The 24,725-nt window shown below is 33.1% G+C and overlaps 12 protein-coding genes across 12 annotated transcripts; 5 read left to right on the top strand and 7 right to left on the bottom strand.

Annotated features, from left to right (window-relative positions):
• The first annotated feature begins 4 nt into the window (after positions 1-4).
• On the top strand, positions 5-957 carry TpMuguga_01g00891 (MED7 family protein). The gene is made up of 6 exons (XM_061305096.1): positions 5-302; positions 334-474; positions 576-617; positions 647-723; positions 753-797; positions 828-957. The coding sequence occupies exons 1-6, from the start codon at positions 72-74 to the stop codon at positions 868-870; spliced, it is 579 nt and encodes a 192-aa protein (XP_061161667.1). The 5' UTR covers positions 5-71; the 3' UTR covers positions 871-957.
• Positions 955-2,931, bottom strand: rplD (Ribosomal protein L4/L1 family protein; the record flags this gene model as incomplete). Its single annotated transcript, XM_061305097.1, has 10 exons — positions 2,633-2,931; positions 2,416-2,524; positions 2,178-2,386; positions 1,971-2,115; positions 1,812-1,940; positions 1,668-1,777; positions 1,522-1,637; positions 1,355-1,463; positions 1,109-1,321; positions 955-1,002 (listed from the first exon to the last, which is right to left on the bottom strand). The coding sequence occupies exons 1-10, from the start codon at positions 2,762-2,764 to the stop codon at positions 955-957; spliced, it is 1,320 nt and encodes a 439-aa protein (XP_061161668.1). The 5' UTR covers positions 2,765-2,931.
• On the bottom strand, positions 2,923-3,596 carry TpMuguga_01g00893 (putative integral membrane protein). Its single transcript, XM_061305098.1, has 4 exons — positions 3,491-3,596; positions 3,303-3,358; positions 3,157-3,255; positions 2,923-3,124 (listed from the first exon to the last, which is right to left on the bottom strand). Exons 1-4 carry the CDS (start codon positions 3,491-3,493, stop codon positions 3,028-3,030), a joined length of 255 nt encoding a protein of 84 aa, XP_061161669.1. The 5' UTR covers positions 3,494-3,596; the 3' UTR covers positions 2,923-3,027.
• Positions 3,597-5,381: 1,785 nt separating this feature from the next.
• Positions 5,382-6,333, top strand: TpMuguga_01g00894 (uncharacterized protein). The gene has a single exon (XM_761322.2). It carries the CDS (start codon positions 5,420-5,422, stop codon positions 6,155-6,157), a length of 738 nt encoding a protein of 245 aa, XP_766415.1. The 5' UTR covers positions 5,382-5,419; the 3' UTR covers positions 6,158-6,333.
• Positions 6,334-6,998: 665 nt separating this feature from the next.
• Positions 6,999-9,003, bottom strand: cbc (Protein CLP1-like protein). Its single transcript, XM_061305099.1, has 9 exons — positions 8,782-9,003; positions 8,540-8,686; positions 8,363-8,470; positions 8,220-8,329; positions 8,025-8,169; positions 7,893-7,962; positions 7,538-7,860; positions 7,343-7,505; positions 6,999-7,302 (listed from the first exon to the last, which is right to left on the bottom strand). Exons 1-9 carry the CDS (start codon positions 8,881-8,883, stop codon positions 7,016-7,018), a joined length of 1,455 nt encoding a protein of 484 aa, XP_061161670.1. The 5' UTR covers positions 8,884-9,003; the 3' UTR covers positions 6,999-7,015.
• TpMuguga_01g00896 (uncharacterized protein) lies at positions 8,984-9,413 on the top strand (the record flags this gene model as incomplete). The annotated part of the gene is made up of 3 exons (XM_761324.2): positions 8,984-9,067; positions 9,123-9,208; positions 9,242-9,413. The coding sequence occupies 3 exons, from the start codon at positions 8,984-8,986 to the stop codon at positions 9,339-9,341; spliced, it is 270 nt and encodes an 89-aa protein (XP_766417.2). The 3' UTR covers positions 9,342-9,413.
• A 127-nt stretch (positions 9,414-9,540) lies between these two features.
• TpMuguga_01g00897 (putative integral membrane protein) lies at positions 9,541-12,228 on the top strand. The gene has a single exon (XM_761325.2). The coding sequence runs from the start codon at positions 9,587-9,589 to the stop codon at positions 12,206-12,208; it is 2,622 nt and encodes an 873-aa protein (XP_766418.1). The 5' UTR covers positions 9,541-9,586; the 3' UTR covers positions 12,209-12,228.
• A 21-nt stretch (positions 12,229-12,249) lies between these two features.
• On the bottom strand, positions 12,250-13,289 carry EXOSC7 (3' exoribonuclease domain 1 protein; the record flags this gene model as incomplete). Its single annotated transcript, XM_061305100.1, has 4 exons — positions 13,001-13,289; positions 12,740-12,961; positions 12,553-12,704; positions 12,250-12,523 (listed from the first exon to the last, which is right to left on the bottom strand). The coding sequence occupies exons 1-4, from the start codon at positions 13,157-13,159 to the stop codon at positions 12,250-12,252; spliced, it is 807 nt and encodes a 268-aa protein (XP_061161671.1). The 5' UTR covers positions 13,160-13,289.
• Positions 13,290-13,325: 36 nt separating this feature from the next.
• POLD1 (DNA polymerase family B family protein) lies at positions 13,326-17,609 on the top strand (the record flags this gene model as incomplete). The annotated part of the gene is made up of 21 exons (XM_761327.2): positions 13,326-13,351; positions 13,484-13,656; positions 13,735-13,970; positions 14,002-14,076; positions 14,108-14,522; positions 14,554-15,084; positions 15,117-15,264; positions 15,316-15,586; positions 15,618-15,674; positions 15,704-15,865; positions 15,897-15,977; positions 16,009-16,132; positions 16,165-16,272; positions 16,303-16,358; positions 16,388-16,559; positions 16,591-16,653; positions 16,690-16,752; positions 16,937-17,083; positions 17,116-17,282; positions 17,314-17,387; positions 17,426-17,609. The coding sequence occupies 21 exons, from the start codon at positions 13,326-13,328 to the stop codon at positions 17,562-17,564; spliced, it is 3,288 nt and encodes a 1,095-aa protein (XP_766420.1). The 3' UTR covers positions 17,565-17,609.
• Positions 17,610-17,728: 119 nt separating this feature from the next.
• On the bottom strand, positions 17,729-19,916 carry TpMuguga_01g00900 (Noc2p family protein). The gene is made up of 3 exons (XM_761328.2): positions 18,354-19,916; positions 18,141-18,224; positions 17,729-18,110 (listed from the first exon to the last, which is right to left on the bottom strand). Exons 1-3 carry the CDS (start codon positions 19,878-19,880, stop codon positions 17,745-17,747), a joined length of 1,977 nt encoding a protein of 658 aa, XP_766421.1. The 5' UTR covers positions 19,881-19,916; the 3' UTR covers positions 17,729-17,744.
• Positions 19,917-19,979: 63 nt separating this feature from the next.
• Positions 19,980-21,385, bottom strand: TpMuguga_01g00901 (Protein similar to CwfJ C-terminus 1 family protein). The gene is made up of 4 exons (XM_061305101.1): positions 21,330-21,385; positions 21,166-21,298; positions 20,872-21,103; positions 19,980-20,694 (listed from the first exon to the last, which is right to left on the bottom strand). The coding sequence occupies exons 1-4, from the start codon at positions 21,370-21,372 to the stop codon at positions 20,020-20,022; spliced, it is 1,083 nt and encodes a 360-aa protein (XP_061161672.1). The 5' UTR covers positions 21,373-21,385; the 3' UTR covers positions 19,980-20,019.
• A 26-nt stretch (positions 21,386-21,411) lies between these two features.
• TpMuguga_01g00902 (uncharacterized protein) lies at positions 21,412-24,696 on the bottom strand. Its single transcript, XM_061305102.1, has 6 exons — positions 23,996-24,696; positions 22,778-23,965; positions 22,578-22,748; positions 21,843-22,523; positions 21,646-21,810; positions 21,412-21,615 (listed from the first exon to the last, which is right to left on the bottom strand). The coding sequence occupies exons 1-6, from the start codon at positions 24,134-24,136 to the stop codon at positions 21,487-21,489; spliced, it is 2,475 nt and encodes an 824-aa protein (XP_061161673.1). The 5' UTR covers positions 24,137-24,696; the 3' UTR covers positions 21,412-21,486.
• Positions 24,697-24,725: the final 29 nt, after the last annotated feature.

The following is a 24,725-nucleotide window of genomic DNA, read 5'->3' on the forward strand; positions in this document are numbered from 1 at the left end:
TTTAGATAATTTATCAATGTGTTAAATTCCATCAGTTTGTTGTTAATTATATATTATAAAACAGTTCAATAATGGATGATTTTCTTTGCGGATTCCCTCCACCGCCTCCATTCTATAAGAACTACTCACTCAAGTGTCCAGACCCGGACGCATCACTGGATGCTAAGTTAGATTCGATAAAGGACCAGATTAAAGAAGCGGAAGGTCTAGTTTTTGACTATTCGAAACTTACATGTTTCGAGGGTCCTAAACCACCTAGTCCACCCACAGAATCCTGGTCTTCCTTCGGTAATATACATAAGGTAACATTTATTTTTACTTATTTGTCTTTAGTTTCAAGAAGAAGAACGCACACTGGATTCTGAAACTCTCATACCTCCTAATCCTGGCACTACTGACCTTCGGGAACACTTTAAATTTCTATACTCCCAGTTTATGGACTCACTACTAACATATCTTGATCTCATAAAGAATGTAACACTACTTTAATTATGCTATAATTATCTTATAACTGCAGTTACTATCTTGACATTACTGAAATTGTAAATAACATCACAATATTCACACATTTTTAGATGAATAATGACTCGATATCCGAGATTAAGAAATTCATGAAGGTATGGAACTTGTTTAGAACAGTGTTCAGATATATGTAAACTTGCAACACATTCTAACGTCTTTATGGAAAAGGCACAGTGAGGATGAAGTTGTAGAAATGCTAAAGTAAGAAGCCTTATTTACAGATTCTTTAGGGAACAACTTAAACGGAGAAGGAAGTACGTGGATAGCATGAAAATGTTAGTTTTGACCATTTAAAATCTGTGTAGAGTACTGTCTCAAGCTTCAAACCTGGTCAAAAAAGTAACATAAACATGTAATAAATGTAAATCACAAAACGCAGTATAAAGATTATTTTAAGTTAAATGTCTTTAACTCTTGTAATGTTTTCAAATCCTACTCAATATATTCATTAGTAAACTGTACCAAAGCCTTATCCTCATCCTAAACAATAATATTAAATCTTGATAATAATATAGATAAAATTAATGGTATTAATGTGAATAAAATTAATAGTGTTGATAATGGTGATTAGATTGTGGAAACATACATCTGTTGGTTCAAAGGGGTCAAGTTCAGCCTCTTCAGGAGAGTCAAAGGCAGAGTCGTAAAGGTACTGAAACCTATTCTTAATTTCACTATAGTCACTAGTCGGAATATCTATGAGCCTAAAGCACTTGAGTGGGTCGTCCCTGGGAACTTTAAGAGGACCCTTAGTTGAACTGGACCACTTCCAGTTCTTAACCTGTTCCATCCACTTCTCCTAAATCACAGTTACGAATTACAATTTTCGTGCCTTGGATTCAGGTGATAGTCTTGCCTTTAACTTGTTCTCAATCCAGGTTGAATTCCATCCCTTAACCTTCTCAGGAATAGGCGCAGGAGTGTTATTAGGTGTAGCATATCTAAAATAAATTTTTTAACCTCAAAAAAAATTAACTAATTGGTAGATATGAAAAATACTTTGGGAGCCAATCACATTTTTTAGGGTAATTCTCAATATAGTAAATCAGTTTCTTTAGAGCAGCTTGTGTTATAACAAGTTGTCTGTACTTTAAAAGGTTATAAACATTAACACCCTAAAGAAATTATAGAGATTATGAAAATACCTCCACGGTTTCTCTGCGAACTGAAGGAATGTTGGCTGTTGACCACCTGAAGTTCTCGTTAGAGTCACTTACACCTTCGAAAACTAGCAAAGCTGAGTTGCATCTGTCGCCTGAAAATAAATTATAGCTAGTAAAAGTGTGTACCTAGGATTCTTCTTAAATTTTGAACTGCATATTTAGTCTTGTGTGATGCCATTAGGAAGGAATCAACGACTTGAATCTGGGATTGCGCAAATTTAGCCGATAACATGATCTTTAATCCGGTGTAAAGAGCTAAAAATCTAGTTAAAAAGATAAGGGTACTTCTTCTCTGTATCTTGGTCCTGTTATCATGTGGACGAAGTGGATGTGCAAAGACTCCCATATACTTCCCAGGCGACTTCTTCCAGCCTATTCTGGCCTTTCCAGTCTTCTGCTGTTTTCTCCATTTTTTAGTGCTACCCGGCCACTAAATTATCATGAAAATTCCTCATTTTTAGATAAACGTATGTGACGGGCTAACACACATACCTCCCACTTATACAGTTGCATATCCTCGGAATAACCTGCCTTGGCTCTTCTATAAAACTGGTAACACCGATGGAGTATATCAGGGCGGAGTGGAAGGCCGAAAATATCATTTGGTACTCTTAGGTATCTGATTGCCTCCTTCACATCTTTGCGATCATAGTACTCGAAAACATAAACGGGCAGCTCCAAAACACTGTTAAACCCAACGGCTAAAAAGGATATATTAAAATTTGTCTACCTGGAAATGACCAGTAATTCCTAGTCAGAGTAGATATATCTATTATTTCCCCAGGACGCCGAACCACCTCGGGGTCATGAATTGACGGTACGGAAGGAATATTAACAGTCTAAAAATACTTAATTAAACCCATAAAATAGTATTTCAAAGGCGTTTGTTAATGGATATATTAGTACAAATTGTTGATAAGGAATCATAAAATTATTACAAATTATACGTGTGTAGAGGAAGGTTGAGTTGAGTTTAACCGCTTCGTAGAGAGGATGAAACGGTTAAAAAAATTAAAAGTTTTAAGGTTTAAGGTTCTAAACCCTAAGTTTTTATAAATTTGAAAAGAAACATTATACATATATAAAAGAATCTAGGAAGATGAATAATGAAACAGAACTCAGAAATTACTAAAAATTGATAAACAAAATTGTCCAAAAATGTTAATAACAATTAGTAATATAATAAACAATAAAATAAAACAAACTGTAAACTAGTGAATAATATAAAATGAATGTATGGTTGGAGTATGTATATTAAAATGATGTAAAAATTGAGAAAAATCCCAACAGGTCAAAAGTTAATCAATAAAGTCAATTTTATTAAGAGGACAAAAGAATTAAATTAGCCCTTGTAAACAAGGTTGATTCTTGATACGATGTGCATTACTACCACAACTCCCATGTAAATCAAAGCCAGTAGAAGCACTGACTGTTGGCTCCTATAAATAAAATTAAAGGCATAAAAACTAACATTTCAAGTCCGGTACTGGTTAATCCATAGTATTTTTGGAAACCAGAGTTTGGAGGGAGATTAGTCCTAGTACCAGTAGATTCACTGGTAGTTCTCCTCCTAAAATAAATTTTAACGGAAATTTAAAATTAATATATGGTTAATACCTTGTGGAAACGCGTTGACCACCCACCATGGTAGACTGAGCTGGCTGTTTCGACGACTAAAAACAAATTAATTTAAATTAACAAATAAATTTAAAGTTAAATAATTTACTATATCATCTAAGATTATTAGAAATGTGGATCATAAAATATGGAAGAATTAATGATTATTGTAAAATATGTTCAATTACCATTTTGGTATGTATAAATTTGATATAAATTAAGTTATTTGAATAAAAAATATAATTTAAAATGGATTAATGGGAGGATGGAAGTTATGAAAGATTCTTAACAAAAAATAAATTCAGTGATGTACCTGACAACTTATGATGCTAATATTGTGAAAATACGAAGAACATATTTACAAATAATTTTTTAATATCGCTTCGTTAACTTGAATACATTCAGAATCACTTTTCAGTTCCTTATAACAAACTTAACTACTTATATTTTAGATTTATTCTTCCTCGTTCATAATATTATCACGTTAATTAATATATGAAAACACATGTATTTAACACTTTCACTGTCTTTTATTTATATGTATATATCAGATTTTATCTACCTATGATCTATGCTCTGTTTGTTTACGGAATGAATACACTGCCATACACATCACATCGTGTTTTTCGTGATAATTTTCACAACCACACAATTACCACAAAATATTCTAAATCTTCGGTCATTTTTATTAATTTGTTCGTCTAAGAATAACGCTTAAATCTACTGGATATTGAAATATTTTTTCTTCCTTCAAATCCTGGTGTTTGTAGGAAGAATATTGAATCGATAAAATTCGTTAAAGATCTGGATAATATTGGCTTTATAGTCATTTTATTAGCGGGATTGAGATTGTAATAACCCCGGATTAAGTTGTTATTGAATAACTAATAATTCAGGGTAAATGCTATAATTGAATTCGTATGTAGTGGAGATTGAAAACAATCTGCTATTAAATCAGATTGTTTAATATTTAGACTCATAATAAATAAGAATTTGTTGTTTAAATTGTAAATTTTGGTAGATATTGCGAGATAATATCTATTCATTGCATGAGGAATAAAAGGTTGGGATGATATCATAATTGGAAAATTGAATACGAAAACAAAAGCGTGACAGGTAAATTGAAAGAATAAGTGATAGATAATAAGGAGAAAATATTATTAATTAGTATGTGTAGTAAAAATTCATTATCTAAATGTATATTAATATGTAGGGATTATAACACCATTTCAAGGGAATAGTAAAGTGAAGATAAAATCATTTAATATAAGGCTGCAATTATGTGGTCTTATAAGTTTGGATTTTGAGAATTGTTTTATTGTATATTTCTTTCATATTATTCCTTGTTCTATGTATAGAGTGTATGACATGAATGTGTCGACCATGTTTGGATTCTTAACTCTATTCAGGAATTATTAGAAAATTTGAACCTCAATTACTGGAAATTTTTTATTTTTTTCAATTACATTTCACTGGTTGATTAATTGTTTTCATTTCTGAGATATCCAACTTTAGAACTTTTCAAGCTCATCCTGTCTTTATCTGCATTAATATGTTTTATACTTTAGTTTTAGGATTTTAATATTGTAAACTTTATTTTGGATCAGCTCTTTATCTTTAATAGGATTTTGGACGTAGTAGTATGGAAACGGATATTCCGAGTCTATATAATCGTCTTTTATCTCTTCTCAATTGTTCAACACCTCACTTATAACCTAAACGTTCCAAAATCCTTCTGGATTTGACGGTAGTTTCAACGTTTTTTGGATTTCCTCTGATTTAGTCTCAGTTTAGGTTGTTCAAACTCTCGAAGATTTTGTTGTTTTACGGAACAGAAATAATATTTAATTAATAAAATTTTATTATTCTTGGCGTGTTTAGCATAATATCATCGATTTTTGCCCATTGCACTATACGGATCTGTTCTGTGACACTCTCAAGACTAAAATAATTTCAAAGACTTAAAATTATTTTATTCATTTATTGGGATTATAAAATATATGAATTTGAGATAAAATAGATGATAATTATGTAAGAATAACGCAACACCCATTGATTCTCACTTTATTACACCACTCGCTACATTGTTCGTTTCCCCACTTTTTCTATAAATATATATGAGCCATTTTTTGCCAGTTAGTAAGGGATTTAACCCGCGCAAATCTCACCCTTTTTCTTCCAACAGATTCAAGCGCCGGTGCCCCTCACAATACTTTTACATACCAATAGAGTGTCCATTAGGCAGAAACTGCGAAGATGGTCTCTGTCCTCTTTCTCATACAAAACTTGAGGTGATATTTCACCCGGTCCTCCACAGGACTAAAAGATGTGGGATGGCCGTGCTAAACATATGCGTTTTTTCTCAAAGGTGTGCCTTCTTCCACAATTCCAGAGAGAGAATCTCCTCGCATCTTGTCTGGTTAAATTGGCACAGGCATTGGTCGCTGTGGGATACTGATCCAGAGTCCTTTTCTCAGAGATTCAACGTAGACTTAGATATATCGAATAAATTTTTCATAATGTTGCAAAATAGAATACAATTGCACTACATATTAAATAAACAAGAAAACAGCCTAAACAGCGAGGGAAACTTTGAGGGCGGTGACAGTCAGTGCCCAAGTTATGCCAACGAGAACGTAGTTTATCCCGACGGTGATGATAAGAAGATGATGAATTTAGAGAAGCAGTTGGATGCAATATTGGAATTATGCACGACTCCTGAAACGTCTGCGAGTTCTTTAACTCCGGAAATAAAGCAATACTTGCAACTGACACCTTATAACAGTGAAATGCAAAACGCCAACCACAGTGCCTTTGAATTCTACAACGATAATTTAAATCAGATAATAAACTGAGACGGAATTTTAAATTTTTTAAAAAAATTGACCTTTACTTATTATGATTAGATCACCATACCACTATACGTTCACTACGTATGTTATACACCATAACCTAACATGATTTATACATTACACCGTATTACGTTTATCGTGTAGTACTTTGTACTCTGACTTAATGTATTCTTTATACATTCTTTACTCTTTATTTTAGCCCTTACTTACCCGTCTATGTTGCCTTTTTCATCCCCTTTTGACTATGTATATTCCATCCTGTTTATTGCATATTGTACCTAATATCCCATATACATAGACTATTAAACATGGAAATTATATACGCGGAATCAGATTATTAAATTGCTACCGTTCTACTGATATCCATACACCACAACAATCAAGCCTAAATCGTGGAAATTGTCGTGGAAGAACAGGATAAATCCAGTTTTTCCCTGTACAACTGCAAAATCTCCACTTAAATCATCTGTAAAACATGATATTAAAATTTTCTTATTAAGTTTGCTTGTCATTTTGCACCAATTGTAGAGCCCGTTCCACGTCGACATTCCACCAGTGGGTCAATTTGAATTATCACAACCCCTGTACTCAGCATTGTACCCAACACCATAAAAAGCCAAGAATATCATAAATAGGGCTCCCACATAGTTAGTTGGGACCATAATTATATCTCCTTGACTTCCATCAGTGACCATCTCTGGAAACCCAATGGCTGTCGAAATCTCGTTACACAAATAGAACACTATGATTACTGCCGTAGACGTCCCAACTTGATTAACGATATCTTGAAATAACTCAAGTACTCTATAGTGAAGATAATATATGAATACATTACGGTATACTAGGGACTATAATACATTATCAAGGGTTATATTTCAGGGTTTTAAAGTCTCTTGGAAGGAGTAAGTATTTTGGGAGAGAAGACGGGGAGTAATTAGTTTGACAGCAGAATGATATGGTAAAAGTATTATCTTCGGTGGCATTTGACTCGATTGAGCTGATGTGAAAGAAGGATAAAATATTAGTATACGGAATAAGCTTAATATCGTCGGTTGCGGGTACCGCCACTATGAGATTATTAAGGAGTAACAAGTCATCGTTATACACATTACAATACATTTCCTTGTGCTTCATTACATAGTCCTCATCTAAACAAATATATACAGTTGGTAAATATAAGAAGTATACTGGTTGGAAGTGCGTCTTTTGTGAGAGGCTCTATGATATCAATGTATATAAAGTTGATGGTGTCGGAGTTGACTTTAATGACATGGTTTCTCCCCAAGTTATTTATTTCAAAATACTTATTCCAGTTCATGTTATTTATATATTTCAACCTATTATAGTCGACCTAAAGAATATTATCGTGGTATTAGTGATTACCGATATAACTCCTTCAAGTTTGGAGGATGAGAGGATCAACATCTCGTCATCGGAATTCTTAGCGTTTTCATTAGTGTCTGAAAGTTTACCGGCCTCTTGAGCCTTATCGGGTTTGCCATCATTTTCATTGTTTATAATTATATTATTATATGCCAAGTTTGCGATGTTTATGTCAATATTGTTCCTTTCATTCTTGTAGTGTTTAATCAGCTCCTGGTGTATTGAGGGGGAGTCTATCACCACTATCACGCTCACTTTATATATTTTACACAGTTTTACAATCATATCCTTGTTGCACTCATATGGTGCATTAATTACTATTCCTACGAATTATATAATTTTTTATAGTATGTACCCGAGGATTTAATAACGTTATCGTTGTTGTATAACATTAGTTCAACATTCACATTCAATAACTTCATCAACTAATAATTTATTAAAATATTCTAAAATATTAAAAGTGCTGACTAAATCATCTAATGGTTACGTGTAAGTATAGGAATTCGTTGTCTTGGTAGTATGAGTAGCCGTAGTAGTATAATAAAGGGTTAGCTGCAGTGTCCATATTATCATATAAAACACAACCGACCGTGCCAGGATATAACTTAATACTACTCTTATCACAACTTGACCTAAAATGATATATACATAAAATACAATAAGGGAATTTTACGTGTTTTACCTAGGATCTGCATCAATAAAAAGAGGTTTCCACGAAAACCTCAATGCGTAATTACACAAAATTGTACAAAATGAAGATTTTCCACTAGACGGTGAACCAGTTACCAATATCTAAAATATATTAATACAGTAATAAAACACTACCCTGGGTCCAAAAGTATTATTAATCGTTGATAGCTGTCTTTTAATATTCAGTAAATTTATTATATTCAAATACTCCTTCATTATATTTATATCATAAGATTCATATTCCTATAGAAATCCATGAATAAATTAAATAATTGAGTAAATTAAATAAATAATTGAATTGTTAGGAGGTACCTGTAATGTTGAACCTTTAATTTGGAGAGTGCAGCCACTCCACGTATATATTGCGATTCTTTCACCTTCATTTAGGGGTACTTCGACACCCGGAACTAACTCTTTACCAAAAATCTCAGCGCTCTCATTCTCATTTTTATTTATCAACTAATAAAACAATTAAAAATGTTAAAACAAAGAAAATAAATAGTATTTTATTTGAAAATATGTAAAATAACCTAAATATTTAGTAGAAGAAATACCGTTATGGAAGGTTTTAGAGGAATGGAACTGAAGCTTTCATTTGTGATGATTCTCAGCTCTGAGAAAGGTGGTAAGTTATACGTCCGTATAGGCTGCATCATATTTAATAAATAAATATGATATATATAAAGTAAAATAATGATTTATATTCATTATTGGGTAAAAAAAATATGAAATCACATTATATTAATTATATTGTTCATGATAAATAGAAATTATAATTTGGTATTTAAAAGATTTGGATACTGGCCTCCACAATTTAACAATAAATCCACGATTCTCAATGTAATACGCTTACACCCTAATACCAATATTACATAATATTAATAATAATTTACAGTTGCCTTCTGGTAAAAAGTGTTTTGTATTTATTGGAAAACGGGATTGTGATGGGAAATTGGAGCCAGTATTATGTTTTATTGACAAGTAAGCGAATGGAACACACTAGTATATGTTCAGGTTAGGAAATAAATTAATGTGGCTAAACAGAGAAGAAGTACATCAATTTGATAAATTAATTAATCGCATAGAATCATATTTCGAATTATTCAAAAAATGATTCAAGTTAAATGTATATTATAGTAACCTTTTCTTAAGATTAATTTAAATTACACACATTTTAATGTTTGACACAATAAATATTTATAACATATTAATTTATTAATTTTATAATTAATGAATCCATTTTTTAAGTAGAATTATTATAACACATTTTAATGTAAGGATTCTCATTTTTAATGTTCTAGAATGATGTATAATTTTTATTGTAGTTTATTTTAATATAATGGAATTGTTTATATATTAATGTTCAATTTGTTCTTTATAAATTTGGTTGTGTTGTATTTGGTCAATTATTGTTTTTCACTTCGGTTTATTAATTATAAAGTAAATTCTTTGTTTATAAATAATTTTAGCACTGAAACGAGTTTAATAAATGATATAAAATTTGAAGAGTATGAAAATTCATCAAGATTTATTAATAAATCGAAGGAATCCTCATCGAAGGGAGATGATAACTCGGGTGAAGTTGAGGATTCCAGTACACATCCCTCTGAAAATGTCATTAATACCACACCAGATGTTAATAGTGACTTGACAATATCAAAACGGATGGTAAATTCCATTTTGTCACTTTTATCATCGTTTTACGAGCCGGATTTCTACGACATAATACCGATTTTGTATAATATAAAGGATGAAGTAATCAACATAACTGAATACATGGGAAATACCCAAGTTAAAACATCGCAGAGAAAACACCCAGAGAAAACGAATAATAAACTAAAAGATAAAACATATAAAATAAATGAAGAAATGTACGATAAGATAAATGGAATGTTCATGACTGATCCCTCTGGAGAAGTTGAGAGTTTAGTTTTGAGCATTCCATCGTCTATTATGAACAGGTTGTATCAGTCCTCACATTATGGACATAAAGGCGAATCTACGATTCCTCAGATACAGCTGGTAACTTTAAGTTCAGGATTTTTCACTAAACTATATGAAATCGCAATTTTCCCATACCTTTCAGAACTGTTTCAAAAGTGTTTTAACACGACTTTGGATAACACATTTGGGCTTATGCATAGGATTATAACTCATAATTCAAGTGAAGAGAATGATGTAAAGTCTGAATTTTATACTGGAATTGATAAAATTCCAGGATTTCTACTCACTCCGCAGCTGGAAAAAAGTTTAACTGAAGAGTTTGAAAATGCATTTCGGATAAATAAACTTAAACCTGGTAATGATGTTGATTTGACTGTATTCTCAAAGGATTCACTGTTTTTCCTAACCGTGCTCATCAAGTGTATGAAGGATTTAGTGTACTTTAACTCATCCCTGAAGCTGCTGGAACAGTTAATAGGGAGAAAACCAACAGATAATGAAATAATCTTTTCATTCTTTAATAAATCTCAGACAAATTTAAGTAAAAGTAATAAAGCGGGTACTGATGGTTCGGAAAATAACCCTCAAAAACAGAAATCATCCCAAGAATTTAATGTTAAAAAACTGGTACAGATAATAACCGATAGTGAATTTGAGATAGAACATAGACTGGACTTATATTTTACACCGTTCGTTGAAGCTGTGACTAACATTTTTAAAAAGAAGATAAACAGCGAATTTTTTAAGGTTTTGTTTGCATGTCAGAAAGACGCACTAGCTGGAGTTAAGACTAGACTGTTTGCAATTAAACCAAAAACTATTGACATATTTGGAACGAGATTCATCCATCATTTATTTTCAGTCAGTTATCATCACGTGAAAATGTCAGCTTTGAGGCAAAACTTGCCTGAACACCTGCCAATAGGAACTTTGAGATTAGCTAAAAAGGGCCTTAAACTGTATGAATACCTGGAAAAACTCCAAGATGACATAATCTATAGACTAAAGAAAAATGTTATCACCAAGGAGGATATTGAATCACTATATGAAGATCATGTAGATAGTGATGCACCTGAGGAAAGTGGGAACACGGAAAATAAACGTCCGAACCCAACTTCAACAAGGATTGACATAGACGAGAAGAAGTACAAGGAGTTTATAAGGAAAGTAATAGAAATCGAGAACCGTTTTAATAAAAGACCCGGTGACAAGACTTGTAACGACAACATGAGGAAACAGCAACAGGAGGAACTTTTGAAAAATACCGCGGCAAAGATTTTAAACGTTACTACAGACAGACTGAGCGAGGCCATAGATGCTTACTATTCTAAGGAGGTCAGTCCCAGGGATAAGATACCAAAGTATTTAAAGTCTAGATTCAATTCTACTGGAAGGCCTGGTAGAGCTATAAGGTACTATGCAGACCTTGAACCCTATGATATTTATGAAAGACTGGAGTCGATAGAGTATTTCAGGGATATGATATACCGTAGAACTTTGAGGAAACTGGCAATGGAAGCATTGGACGACAGACTTGCAAGGATACTTTTCATGGCACAAAATAGCCTTTTCTGTGAGGTACACCCAAACTACGAAGAAGTAATTGCAGACCTTAAAATCCCAAAGAAGACTGCAGACTTCATAGCATTTGCAGCCACTCTAATGTGCAAACAGTACGAAGTTTGGAGGATTAAGTTAAACTTGCCACCATATGTTAACGAGTTTAGAGTAAATCCAGGAGTTCTTAAGGTTGCAAACTTGGATCCAAACGACCTACCATATCACATTTCAACTGCAATGTACAACATTGTTAAAACTAATTTAGACCCAGCACTAATGAATGACCCTTCGGTTCAAATACCCGGAGGACCCGCGAAGAATAAAAGAGACCGTTTCAACAGGATGAGGCTCATTAAGCCCAACTTGTCAGATATGAATGAATCCTTCATGAACTATAAGGCAAACTATAAAGAGTATGAACGGATTTTACTTAAAAGTCCAATTTACTATCTACAATTTTCTGGGAAAATCACATAATTTAATGTTTACACACTGTACATACTAATAGTATATAGTTGTCAGGCTGGTATAAATTTATTGAGTTTGTTAAAATTGTCTAGAGTAATTTTAGTTGACGTGTTTATCAAGCTTTGTATACAGTGTAGCTCAAAACATGACCCGTTCGCCTTGACAGATATGCATTTTCCGTTTTTATCCACTGCTATTGACATAGTCCCATCAGAACATAACTCCTCCTCCCTAGTCATACCCCAAAGGTGATTCTTACACACCTTCCCAACAGAAGTTATCAGAGGTAATCTTTCAACAAGGTGTGATATAATCTTATTTTTCCTAAAACAGACATATAAGTTGTAACGAACTCTAGGGATAGCTTCAGTTGTAGGTTTGATCGTTGATATGACTCGAGTTCATCCCTAAACATAAGCTCGACATCAGGAACATCAGAACACATGAGAGAAGATAAAACTCCAATGCTTAAAGCGTCAATTACACACCCACCTCTCTTAACAACCTATATGTGTAATTTGTATGTAGTAAAATAGTTACAGTTGAGTGTATTCTTAGATTCCAGCACAGTTGTCCTGGCAATATGCACAGTGATTTGAGGTCAAGAAAACGGTGTTGAAACTGTAAATCGTACAATATGTTACATAGAATCTCGTAATTCTTATGCGATAAATCAGAGTTCTCAAAAATGTTAGTACCAGTGATTGTCAAATCAATAATGCCCTCGTCAGGAGCTGAATCTTCAGGTGAAACAATTGAAAACTGAATGAAAATGTGTAATTATCTTAGGTAATTGGATACATTTACTGTCGTTTGAACTATGTTGTCACCAAAAGTGACTTGAGAGCTGCCATGTGCGATTGAAGAAATATTAGGTATAATATTTAGTGAGTATTGCTCGTCAAGTTTTCTTCCATCAAGCCTTAAATTGGAAGAAATTGCCGATTTCACAAAATCCATAACAACAAACAAAATTGACAAAAGAATCAATTAATTGATTCATTTATACAAATAAACACATATCTTATAACAATAAAATACATGGAAGGAAATTTATAGTCATAATTCTTGTATTTCGTAACCACACATAATAACAACATATTATAAGAATTTTCTTTTACACACAATGCATTTGTCCAATATTAATATTGTGTAATATTAATTATTTTAGATTCTCTTTTTATTCCTCTATATTCGTTAATATTATTGTCTGTTATGTCATTTTGTTTAAATGATATCACTTCAATTTGCTCTCTACTCTAATTTATAATTATTTTTCTCTAGATTTGTTTATAATTTAAAATTAATTCGAATAATCTGGTTTGATTTTAGTTTGTACTCAAGTATGTCGTCTGCCGATACAGATTGGCATACTAATATATATTCTAATTTTTATGGAACACAAACTGACTATGGAAAAATATTCAGTAAACTCCGCAGACCAGCAGTTGATTTCGGTAAGTTATGTGTGTCTTAATCTTTTTTAGAATCCTTGACTGATATTGGTATTCCTTAACCGTAAAATATTTCTGTAGTATTCTTCTTAACTGATGCGGATTATAGCTTTAAAGTTGTAAAGTGTACAGCTGATGGGACAATAAAAGAGGACGGAGATCACCTGACAGAAGTCCCCATGGTCAGGTTATACGGAGTTACTAAGGAACAACAAAGTGTATTAGTTTGTGTTGATGATTTTAACCCTTACTTCTACATTGAGAAACCACCAGACTTGTTAGATGAGTACTTTGATGATTTGAAAAGAGTATTCAATGTAAGTTAAATTCACTCATAAATATGTGCAGAAATACCTGAGTGAGCAGAATCAATTCAAGAAATCACTACGCTATGTGTTGGATATACAAAAAGTGCGACTTACAGTAAGTTGGATTGGTTTACTAATTCACATAGTCTCTGATGATGTATGATGAGAATGGAGAGAAGGATTTCCTTAGAATTGTGGTGTCTTCACCCAGGATGGTATCTAACCTGAGGTCATTTATTGAGTCTGGAGTTGACCTTTCAGTTGAAGGTGACTCGGTTTCAATTCCATTGTTCAGACAGACATATGAAGCTAATCTGCCCTATGTACTTCGATTTCTGTTAGATAACAATGTCATTTGCGGCTCTTGGCTGATGATACCACATAATACATACACTCTAAATGACCCTAAAAACTTCTCAGCCCTGCTTAGTAATTGTAATATTGAAGTTAACTGCGGTCACAGCGATATCATAAATTTACCACTCCATAACGAATATGAAACAATAGGCCCAATTAAGATATTATCATTTGATATCGAGTGTATTAAACTCAACGGAACAGGTAAATAATATTGATAATATAATTTGGTTAGGATTTCCTAATGCTAATAATGATCCTGTAATACAAATAAGCAGTGTGATACACACTCACGGTAATGACCTTAACTGTACTAAGAATTTCGTTTTCACACTAAAGGAATGTGATAGTCTGGCAAACTGCACAATCCTGTCATTTGACAATGAGGAACAACTGTTGTTGGCGTGGAACGACTTTGTCACCTTTGTTGATCCCGACTTCCTCACAGGATATAACATAATTTTATTTGATCTTCCATATCTTCTGACACGCAGTAGTGTTCTTAACATTGAAGCAAGGTTTAAGAAATTGACTCGCATCAGGAGTGTAAACTGTAATTTCAAAGACTCAATATCAAACAATAACATTTTGGGACTTTACGAGAATAAGGAAATTAACATCGAAGGGAGAATTCTGTTTGATGTCTACGATTTAGTGCGGAGAGACTACAAACTTAAGTCATACTCACTTAACTTTGTCTCATTTGAATTTCTCAAACAACAGAAGGAAGATGTACATTATTCAACAATATTAAAGCTCTTCAACGGCATGAAATATTAAGATTATTTATTATTATAGGGAATAATAATGACAGAAGAAGAATTGCAAGTTATTGCTTAAAGGATTCAATATTACCCCTACTCCTCATCAATAAACTGTTGCTACTGTATAATTATATTGAAATGTCCAGAGTCACAACCACGCCCATCAAACTCCTAATTACACGGTATGATAAACTATAATAAATTTGTTGTATATAACTGTGTAAAATATTTAGGGGGCAGCAGATAAGAGTGACGATGCAGATATATAAGCAGTGTAAGAAGATGAACTATGTGATACCAGTGATAGCTGGTGGTGGGAAAAGCAGCAGTAATGAGAATAGCTATGAAGGTGCCACAGTCTTAGAACCGCTGAAAGGATACCATAAGAACCCGATTTCAGTGTTAGATTTCCAGTCTTTGTATCCCTCAATCATGATTGCACACAATATTTGCTACTCTACACTGCTAAACTACAACACCATCAACAACTACAAACCTGAAGATGTATTTTGCTAATCTTGTAATCAATGCTTAGATTGTGACAGTGCCTGGGTACAATGACATTTGTTTCATAAATGTTAAAAAGCGCAAAGTGAGTCGTTGAGAATAACAATTTTTCAGGGAATTTTGCCAATAATAGTTGAGAACCTGATCAATGAGAGGAAGAAGGCCAAGAAGATGATGAACGAGTGTAAGGACGAGATGTTAAAGAAGGTCTACGACGGTAGACAGTTGGCCCTCAAGATAACAACCAACTCAGTGTATGGTTACACTGGAGCAACTGTAACCTAACTAAATTGTATATGTAATTTAGAGTGGAGGGTTTTTACCGTGCATTGATGTGGCAACAGCGATCACATCGTTTGGAAGAAACATGATTGTAAACACCAAGGACGTATGAACACTAAAATAATTTACATTTTTAGCTCATTGAGGAGCATTTTAGCAGGAAAAACGGGTTCAAATTTGACAGTAAGGTCATTTACGGTGATACTGACTCTGTGATGATTAACTTTGGAACTGACGACATACAAGAAGCTATTGATTTGGGTACCTTTACAACGCTAAAACAAATTATATAGGCAAGAGTGCTGCAGATTTAATAACGAGTAAATCAGTAAGACCAATAACGCTATTGTTCGAGAAGGTGTATAAGCCACTGCTTTTACTAAGTAAAAAACGTTACGCCGGTATAAACCTCACAAATCAATATTCTATAGGATTATACTATGTTAATAGCGAAAATTATGAGAAAATCGACTGCAAGGGAATTGAGGTGCTTTTTCACTTTTAACAGCGTTTTAGAGTGTGAGGAGAGACTTCTGTTTGCTAATTCAGCAGATGCTGGAGAAAATATTATATTTACTTTTGGTGAAGTTGGACCTTGATGGTGCAATTGAGTTTGTAAAACAGAAGGTTTCAGAACTCTTAAAAAATGATATTGACGTTTCACTCCTCGTTATTACCAAGACACTGGGTATAATCATTGCACACATAATTATGTGTAGGGAAGGTGGATTATGAACAGAGATTACCACATGTTGAGTTGGCTAAAAAGTTGCGAAAACGCGGTATGTCATTGTTTAATACATTTAACATCTGTTTAGACCCCGGCAAGGCACCCGGTGTTGGTGACCGCATAAGTTATATCATTGTCAAGGGCACCAAAGGTATTTTTACACCTTTAATATTTATTATGTTTATTATTACAAATTTTTAATATTTATTATACGTTTGTTATTACACTTTTAATATTTATTATATGTTTATTATTACACATTTTTAATATTTATTAAACTTTATTACAGATTATTACGTTCTATTAATATTTCTGTGTTTTATAATTTTTGTCAGGTGAACCGTTGTTTGATAGGGCTGAAGAGCCTTTATATGTAACTGAGAATAACTTACCAATTGATACGAATTATTACTTGGACTCTCTAAAGAACGTTTTGCTGAGAATTTTTGAAGTTGTGATGAGTAACCCAAACTCACTTTTCAGTAATTTTTCTAAATCATTAATTTCACTCCAGGCGGAGAACACACCCGATCAATAAACATAAACAGTACCACCAAGGGCTTAATGAACAAATTCCTAACCAAGATTAGACGCTGCTTGTCCTGTAACATAGTTTTAAACAATACGACGGAATCTACCGAGGTGTTTTGCTCCAATTGTAACACGGGTAGAAAGCAACAGGTATTTATCATTGCACCATATCTGTTTCTAGATTCTGCTTGATAAACTAACTACCTGTCGTCTTAAAGAGGATCTCTACCATAAACTTTGGACTCATTGTCAGAGGTATGATATAATAACTGTTACGGTAACTAATTAATTAGATGCCAAGGAAACTTACACAATGCGGTGATGTGTGATAATAGGGACTGCCCAATTTTCTACAGGCGAGTCAAGGTTGCCAAGGACCTTTCACAACTCCAAAGCACGTTAAGCACACTTCAACTACAATATACAAACTAACACTGTACATCAACAGAATAATATAATGTAATGTTGTTTTATTTATATACAGTTTTATACTATGTGAATTGGTTTCATGTATACAATATTTCATACTCAAGTATATATACATGAATATATTATGTACAATATACAACAATGTATACAAAATGTGTATGTGTTGAAGAGTAATGAAATAGATTACAGATCATTAATTTGAAGTGATGAAATGAACTTATCCCTGCTAAGTTGTTGGAATTTTAGTAAAAACTCTTGTCGGTATTTATGCATGGGTATCTTGTCAGGATCGAAAACGTTGAAACCCTCCAGCGCAGACTCATCCACACCCTCACGAAGCTTGGTTATTGTGGCGTTAGTCTCGTTCAAAACACTCAAAAGAGAGCTAATTGTGTTTCTAAAGTCATTAAAGACTTCAGGAGAATTGACGTATCGCTTCAAGTGGTAACATATACAGTTTGTATACTCGGGGAAGCTGGGGTTCAGCGATAAAATCCCCAAATGGTCTATTAGAATCAGCCCTACGTACTTGTACAACTCCTTGTAAATCTAAAAAAAGTTTAAATGTGTTTTAAATACCTGAGATGAATTCACGCTCTTACCACTTAACCTAAGCTTCATCATTATATCCTCAGATTTCTCTAAAGTGCCCTTGGATTTTACCTAACAAATTATTCAACGGTGCATTTATCAAGGTTGTTAGATTTATTCAGGTAATTATTATTTTTTATAACTAGTTTATCATTATTAAATATAAAAAATCTGATTTTTAATAGCTAGTTGTGATATTACAGTTTGTTTGAAGTTTTTGATGTTGTCCAAAACGTGAAACACGAGTGACATGATAGGGATGAACTTGTGAGTTCCATCCAGTAACTTGTTAAGAGCAATTAGGAGGTGTAAAACGAACGGCATTTGTCTTTTATTTGATATTTTTATCTTTATGGCGGAGTTAATTACAGTAACCAGAGGGTAAATTAGTGTCTTCATTTTAGTGTCTGACCTAGACAGCACATTTATCCATATATTTACAGACTCGATGAAACCCCAAGAACAAACTGACAATATAGTAGTATTTTCCTTTAAGGGTTTCTTGGCCTTGTTTTCCTTTGAATCTTCTTTCTTTTTAGGTTTCTTTTCCTTGCCAGTGTTGACCCATTCCCTCCTGACATTGTAAGCCAGGTTACCAATTGTTTTAAATGAAAAAACATATAAATTATCATATGGAACTTTCAAGTACAGCTCACTGATACAGTTCTGACTAAGTTTGAATAGTCCGTAATTCTTAAGTGTTATTCCACTCATTACTGATTTAACATGGCTAGAGTAACATCTTTTCAGTAAAAAGTCTAAACTACTGTTAGAGGCTGATTTAGATTCAGACTCTGATAACTTGGTGTAATTTACGAGATATGACCTAAATGAGAGTTTAACTCGCATTAATTTGTGGTCCTTTAGGCACTTTAGGTATTCTGAGAGGAAACTAAAACAGTCAACTCTCGTATGTTTTTGAGGATGACCACACATTAAGGAGGACACTATTTTTACAAATTGGCGATTCAAACTCTTAAAAACACAAATCCACTTCACCACATGGGTCTTACTCAGTGATATTAAGCATGATCTTGTCAAATCAAAGTCGTCTAATATGAAAGCCAGCTGTACCAGAGAAGTTGATAAAAACTTCCTCACAAGTGGCGCTGATGCAGTTACGTCTTCCTTCTTAGATGTTACCTCCTTAGACTTTAGATATTCAGCCATAGTGTCAAAAGTTGATGACACGAATATCTTGTAAACATCCCAATCTTTAACCACGTAGGCTTTTTTTGAAGACTTTGAAGGCTCTGAAAAACGATCCGCTGTGCCCTTAAGTAATCTTTTATTCTCATTCTTTAAGTATTTAAACTTCATCTTAGCCTTATCAACATCCAGTTTTGGACTCTTAGTATCTGATTTTAGGCTGATTTTATTTGAGGCAACTGATCCAACAACTGATGAGAATACGGATAAAAGATTTTTTACTGAATTATGTGTATGACTAGAAGCCTTATCAAGTAGTTTTTGTGATAATTTGGAGGTCAAAACTGGTAAGTTTGTATCCTCATCAAAATCAGGCTCTGAATCATCAGATTCCAAATCAACGTTATTAGTTTCACCGTCTTCATCTGAGCTATACTGCGAATGTTCGGAATCTGAGTCTTCATCCACAAATTCTACCTCAGAATCATCAGAATCAACCTCAGATTCAGATTCTACAAAATCTACCTGATTCTCATCCTCAAATTTATTTTTATTTATCTTTTTCCTACTTTTCTTCATGTTTTCAATGACAAATTAAGTTGAATATGTTACAAAATTAATTATTTATGATAAATTGCAACACATAAGGTGTAGTGTAATAGGTTGTTAAATTATTTTATTAAATTAAAAATTATCAAAATTTTATTGTAAGTCAAGGTTATTCAACTCCTAGTATCATTTTTGATATGTTTTTACAGGATTCTGTTTCTTCCTCTTTTGTAGCTACACAGTTATGCCAATCGATGGCTGCGATTCCAGGCTTCATATTAGTTTCACTAACATATTTATTCAAGCTTTTAATTTTTTCAAGATCTCTATGGGATAAAACCGATAGTGCGATTTCTCTTCCAAAGTGAGTTGGTATTTTACGGTAGTTTGGCCTGTCAAATACCCAGAGACATTTTGCAAATGATACCTCACCAGAATCATCTGACTTGCCAACTGCTTGCAGATATAAATATTGTGTTTTATTGTTTACTCTTGATGTAATTCCGTGAAATCCAACATCTTCAGACTCAAATGGTATTCTTGTAGCATCAGAAAATATCTGTGACTTATCCACAAAATTGAAACATTGAAGTGCTCTATGTGAAGGAACTTCCAATACTTGTACTTGTGTATGCATTGCTACTTTCATCGTCAATGGCACAAACCTTTCAAATGCTATTGCTCCATTTCCTTTTGATAATGCAATGTCAAATAATCTGTCTATAACCTTCTTAATATCCATTTGTACATCCAGCGGAGCTGATCCCAGATTCGGGTAATGATATATAGGCACAACCAAACTATGCATATCCGATAAAGATCCCTTAGCCACAGCGACATAACACTAAAACAATTTATAACACACTAATAGATCGTGTAATAAAGTGAATAAATGTGTAACACACTAATAGATCGTGTAATAAAGTGAATAAATGTGTAACACACTAATAGATCGTGTAATAAAGTGAATAAATGTATATTTAACTAATAAAATATATAAATCTGGTATAAATAGTTTTACATGTTTTGAAACGTATGAAATCATGTGTGTTTCACATTCGTCATTAGCTAGGCAAAACCAGCAAGAATCCTGACAAGTTGATGATTCTGTTAATTTTCTCTTTTGTTCAGTTCTTTCTGATGGAATTGCACCTTCCCATCTTGTTATTTTTAACTTACATCCTCCACATTCTAGTTTACCATCAGCTTTTAAAGCCTTTTCCACTTCAGATTCACTCTTATATTGTACCCAACTGAAGTATTTATCAATTATAGCTATTAATATTAAGAGTTGTTAGATAATTATTAAGGTTACGCTGTTGCTGGATCGCTAATCATCTCTCCGAAGATTAGTTTACACATTTCCACCTTTCCGAAATGGCCCATTACACTTTTAAGTGAAGATTCATCGATTTGGCCAGGTATATTCGTAATTTTAACAACGAATCCTGTGAATAAATTATTCATAGTTAAAATTACCATTTTTGTGAGATTCCTTCTCAGAACCTCCTTCCTCACTCATTTATATATAAAATAAATTTATTTTATTATTAATATAATATACAAAATATAAATTATTATTATTTTCGGGCCCTACTTTACGGCAGTGTGTAACATGAGATTCTACTTTACAACGCTATGATAATATGTTTGACACGTATGAGCTGAATAGTTCACAAATGCTAAGATCTTCTTCGTACATGAACCCTTCCTCTATTAATTTTTCAAATTCTTCCTCCTCTGGCCTTGGTATCCTCAGTCGAATCTAAATTTACTTGTGTAAACAATAAATTACCTTCTTAACTGTGTATTGAAAAAGGCTTGAAAAGTTGCTGTAATTGTTCATCAGCATTAGAGATACTTTGCAAAGTGATATATACTTGGAAATCCTCTCTTGATCATCCAAATAATCCTCTGGAGCTCTCGGTGACGTCTGTACAAAGAACAGAATTACCAACTCCTAAATACAAATTATCATTAAATAATCCCTACCATTACTAAAATGACTGGTGAGGTACCCAAATGATTTACTGCTGTACGTTCAGTTACTCTAACAAGGCATGAACCACAGGCCAGTGTCGCCACACACAAAAGATCAAATTCATCATCAGAAATCACATGTTTATCTACTAATGTGTTTATAAACATGTTTATATCATGATTTTCTTGGAAAATCCCCTTTATAAACGGTTCTTCACTCTTTTGACATAGATTACAAAGAAGGTTCAGAAGTGACTCTGATAACAACTTATAACTATCGGATTTGTCCAAATTCACTGATATTGGAGGCAAAAACTCCACAGGATTACTCGGACAAAACTTTCCACCTTCAAGAACATAGTCTGGAATCTGAATTTCTGGAGCAACTTTACACATTTGTCCATCATATTCACTCAGTAAATTATGGTTTATTTTCTTGAGGAAAAGCTCGTAGTCCACCAACGGGTCCAGATGTATCCTCGTAACAACCTCACATAACATTTTAATCGCGTTTCTGCATGTTCCACTTTTTTCGTCAAAATTTACTACTCCAAAAAACAACTTAATCAATACATTGGCCAGGCCGTCCACAGTGTAAATGTCTGATGCGTCAATGTAGTTAAATGATGGTAACAGCCAAATGAAGTCAAATTCACTTATACATTCGATTATCTTACTCAATTTCGACAAGTACTACAAATTTTTATAAGTAACTTATTATACGTGATAGAATAATATTTTAGTTACCTGATGTTTAAAATGCATTGGTTCTAGTGTCATCCAGCATCCTAGCAAACGTACGCTATAATGTTTACATCTGCTGATTGAACTTGAATTTGGAAATTTACAACTCTCAATTTGATCAAAAAAATCAAAAAGAAGCTGTATTGTTCTATGAAACAGTGAGAAGAATTCCTCCTAAAAGGCATTAATTTATCCATTCTTACCATTTTTTCAAAGGGTTCTATGAACTCTGAAATTGATGTCATAACTCCTTCTAATGCTTCAAATGGACTTGAGTTTACTAAACTGCTCTCAATCCTTAACACTTCGTCCAATGTCAAGTGTATCTCAACTTCACACCTCTTTGCTAGCTTTAGAAACCCGACACATGTTTCATTACTTAAACTAATTACTCTGTTTTGAATAGAAGTTGTTAAGAAATTCAGCAAATAAGCCATATTATCCCTAGTAATACGAGTGTCTAATATATCTAAACACCTCTTACTCACCATCAAATTTATCTCGAAACGGTTTTGACTACCACCACCAACATCACTTTTACAATTCAACTCATTTAAGTAATGAATCAAGAGCTTCAAGAGGTCAAAATTATTTGATTTGATGCATTTTTCAACCAGTAAGATCTTACCATTATGAGGAACTAACCTGACTAACAACTGAATGCAGGATAAACTCATTAAAACTCCTTCCGACTTTTCTCTTAAATCTTCCAATAGTGAGTCCAAAAGTGAATAAAGAACCTTGAAAAGCTTAGTTTTAGTTAAATCTATAGACTTTTCAATAGGCGTTTCAGAATCTTGGAAATCCAATTCCTGTAAGTGTGCTTCTGCTAATGAATTCAAATCCTTATAAAGTTCCATTAGTAGAGAATGTTCCTCTTTAAACTCCTTTTTTGACAATAAGTCACACAACACACAATCTAACTCTTGAGATCCTTCCTTCATTTGTACAGAATACTCTTTTTTATCATCAGTGTTAGTGAGTGATATGTCAAACATGTCATTTATCAGGTACTCTAGGGATTCTTCCATCTCATTTACATCTACTGTATCTGAATATTCAAACACAAACTCAGAATTCAAATGTTCTGACAACTTTAATAGACATGACAGTGACTCGTAAATAAGTCTGATCCAAACTGTTTCAGACTCTCCAATCTTGTCAGATATTGCCTTGGTTGAAGAATCAAACTTAAACTCCTTTCTGCACAAATTCTCACCAAGGATATTTGATATATATGCAACAATATTCCTCATGTGTTTTGCTGAATCTCTGGTACACAGTAACATATTTGACAGTTCCAGTCCAATGATTTTAAAAATTGTCGAGGACCTTAGGAGTAAATATATAAACTCTGGATCCAAGGCTGTGATAATCTGCTTACATACTTCCTAAAAAATAAAATTAATCATATTCATTACCTCAGATTCAATTTTCCCCTTAAAGTTGAACAGTTTGGTTGATAAGATGAACTTGTGTTTATAGTCTAGTGAAGGGTGTAAACGATATATTAGGTGCGATAAACGGTCACAAACGTGACCTGAACTACAATTATTGTACATTATTTTAAAATTTTAGATAGTAATTTAGATAAAATCGACTGGTCCTTTATATACCCATCAACAACTGATGTTCCTGCGATAAAGCCTTTGTTTTCCTTCCTTTCGTATCTTGGTTTTAAGTCCGGTCCTGTGTCCACAACCGTGCTTGGAGAGTCTCCAGATATATCTCTCGCTCTGAAACCGAAGTTTGTAAGCGGTTCCTCAGCTAAAAGTCCGTTATCAATTCTACATTTTAGATAAACGGAGGCCAGTTTTGTACAGTTTGAAGAATTTCCGTTATGAACTCTTATACAATCAAGGTAATTTTTACTATCCTCCTTACAAACACCTTCGTGATCCAGGGGAAATGATCCACGGTCTGGTGGAATAGGCTTTACTCTTTTAGTAACTCCAACTGTCATAAAACATATTTAAATTTAACAAAGATATATCAAAGAATCAATGATTTACATATAGAATAACAATGAGCGGGAGAAAAAGGTGTTATAAAATATATAAATTTATAGAAAATAGTATTTAAATAATATATATTTATGTTTTGATGATAAATGTTAAGGAATTTATGTTTTTTGATATAATAAGGAATTTG

This window comes from Theileria parva, chromosome 1, assembly GCF_000165365.1.
Source record: "Theileria parva strain Muguga chromosome 1, complete sequence, whole genome shotgun sequence".
NCBI classification, from domain to species: Eukaryota; Apicomplexa; class Aconoidasida; order Piroplasmida; family Theileriidae; genus Theileria; species Theileria parva.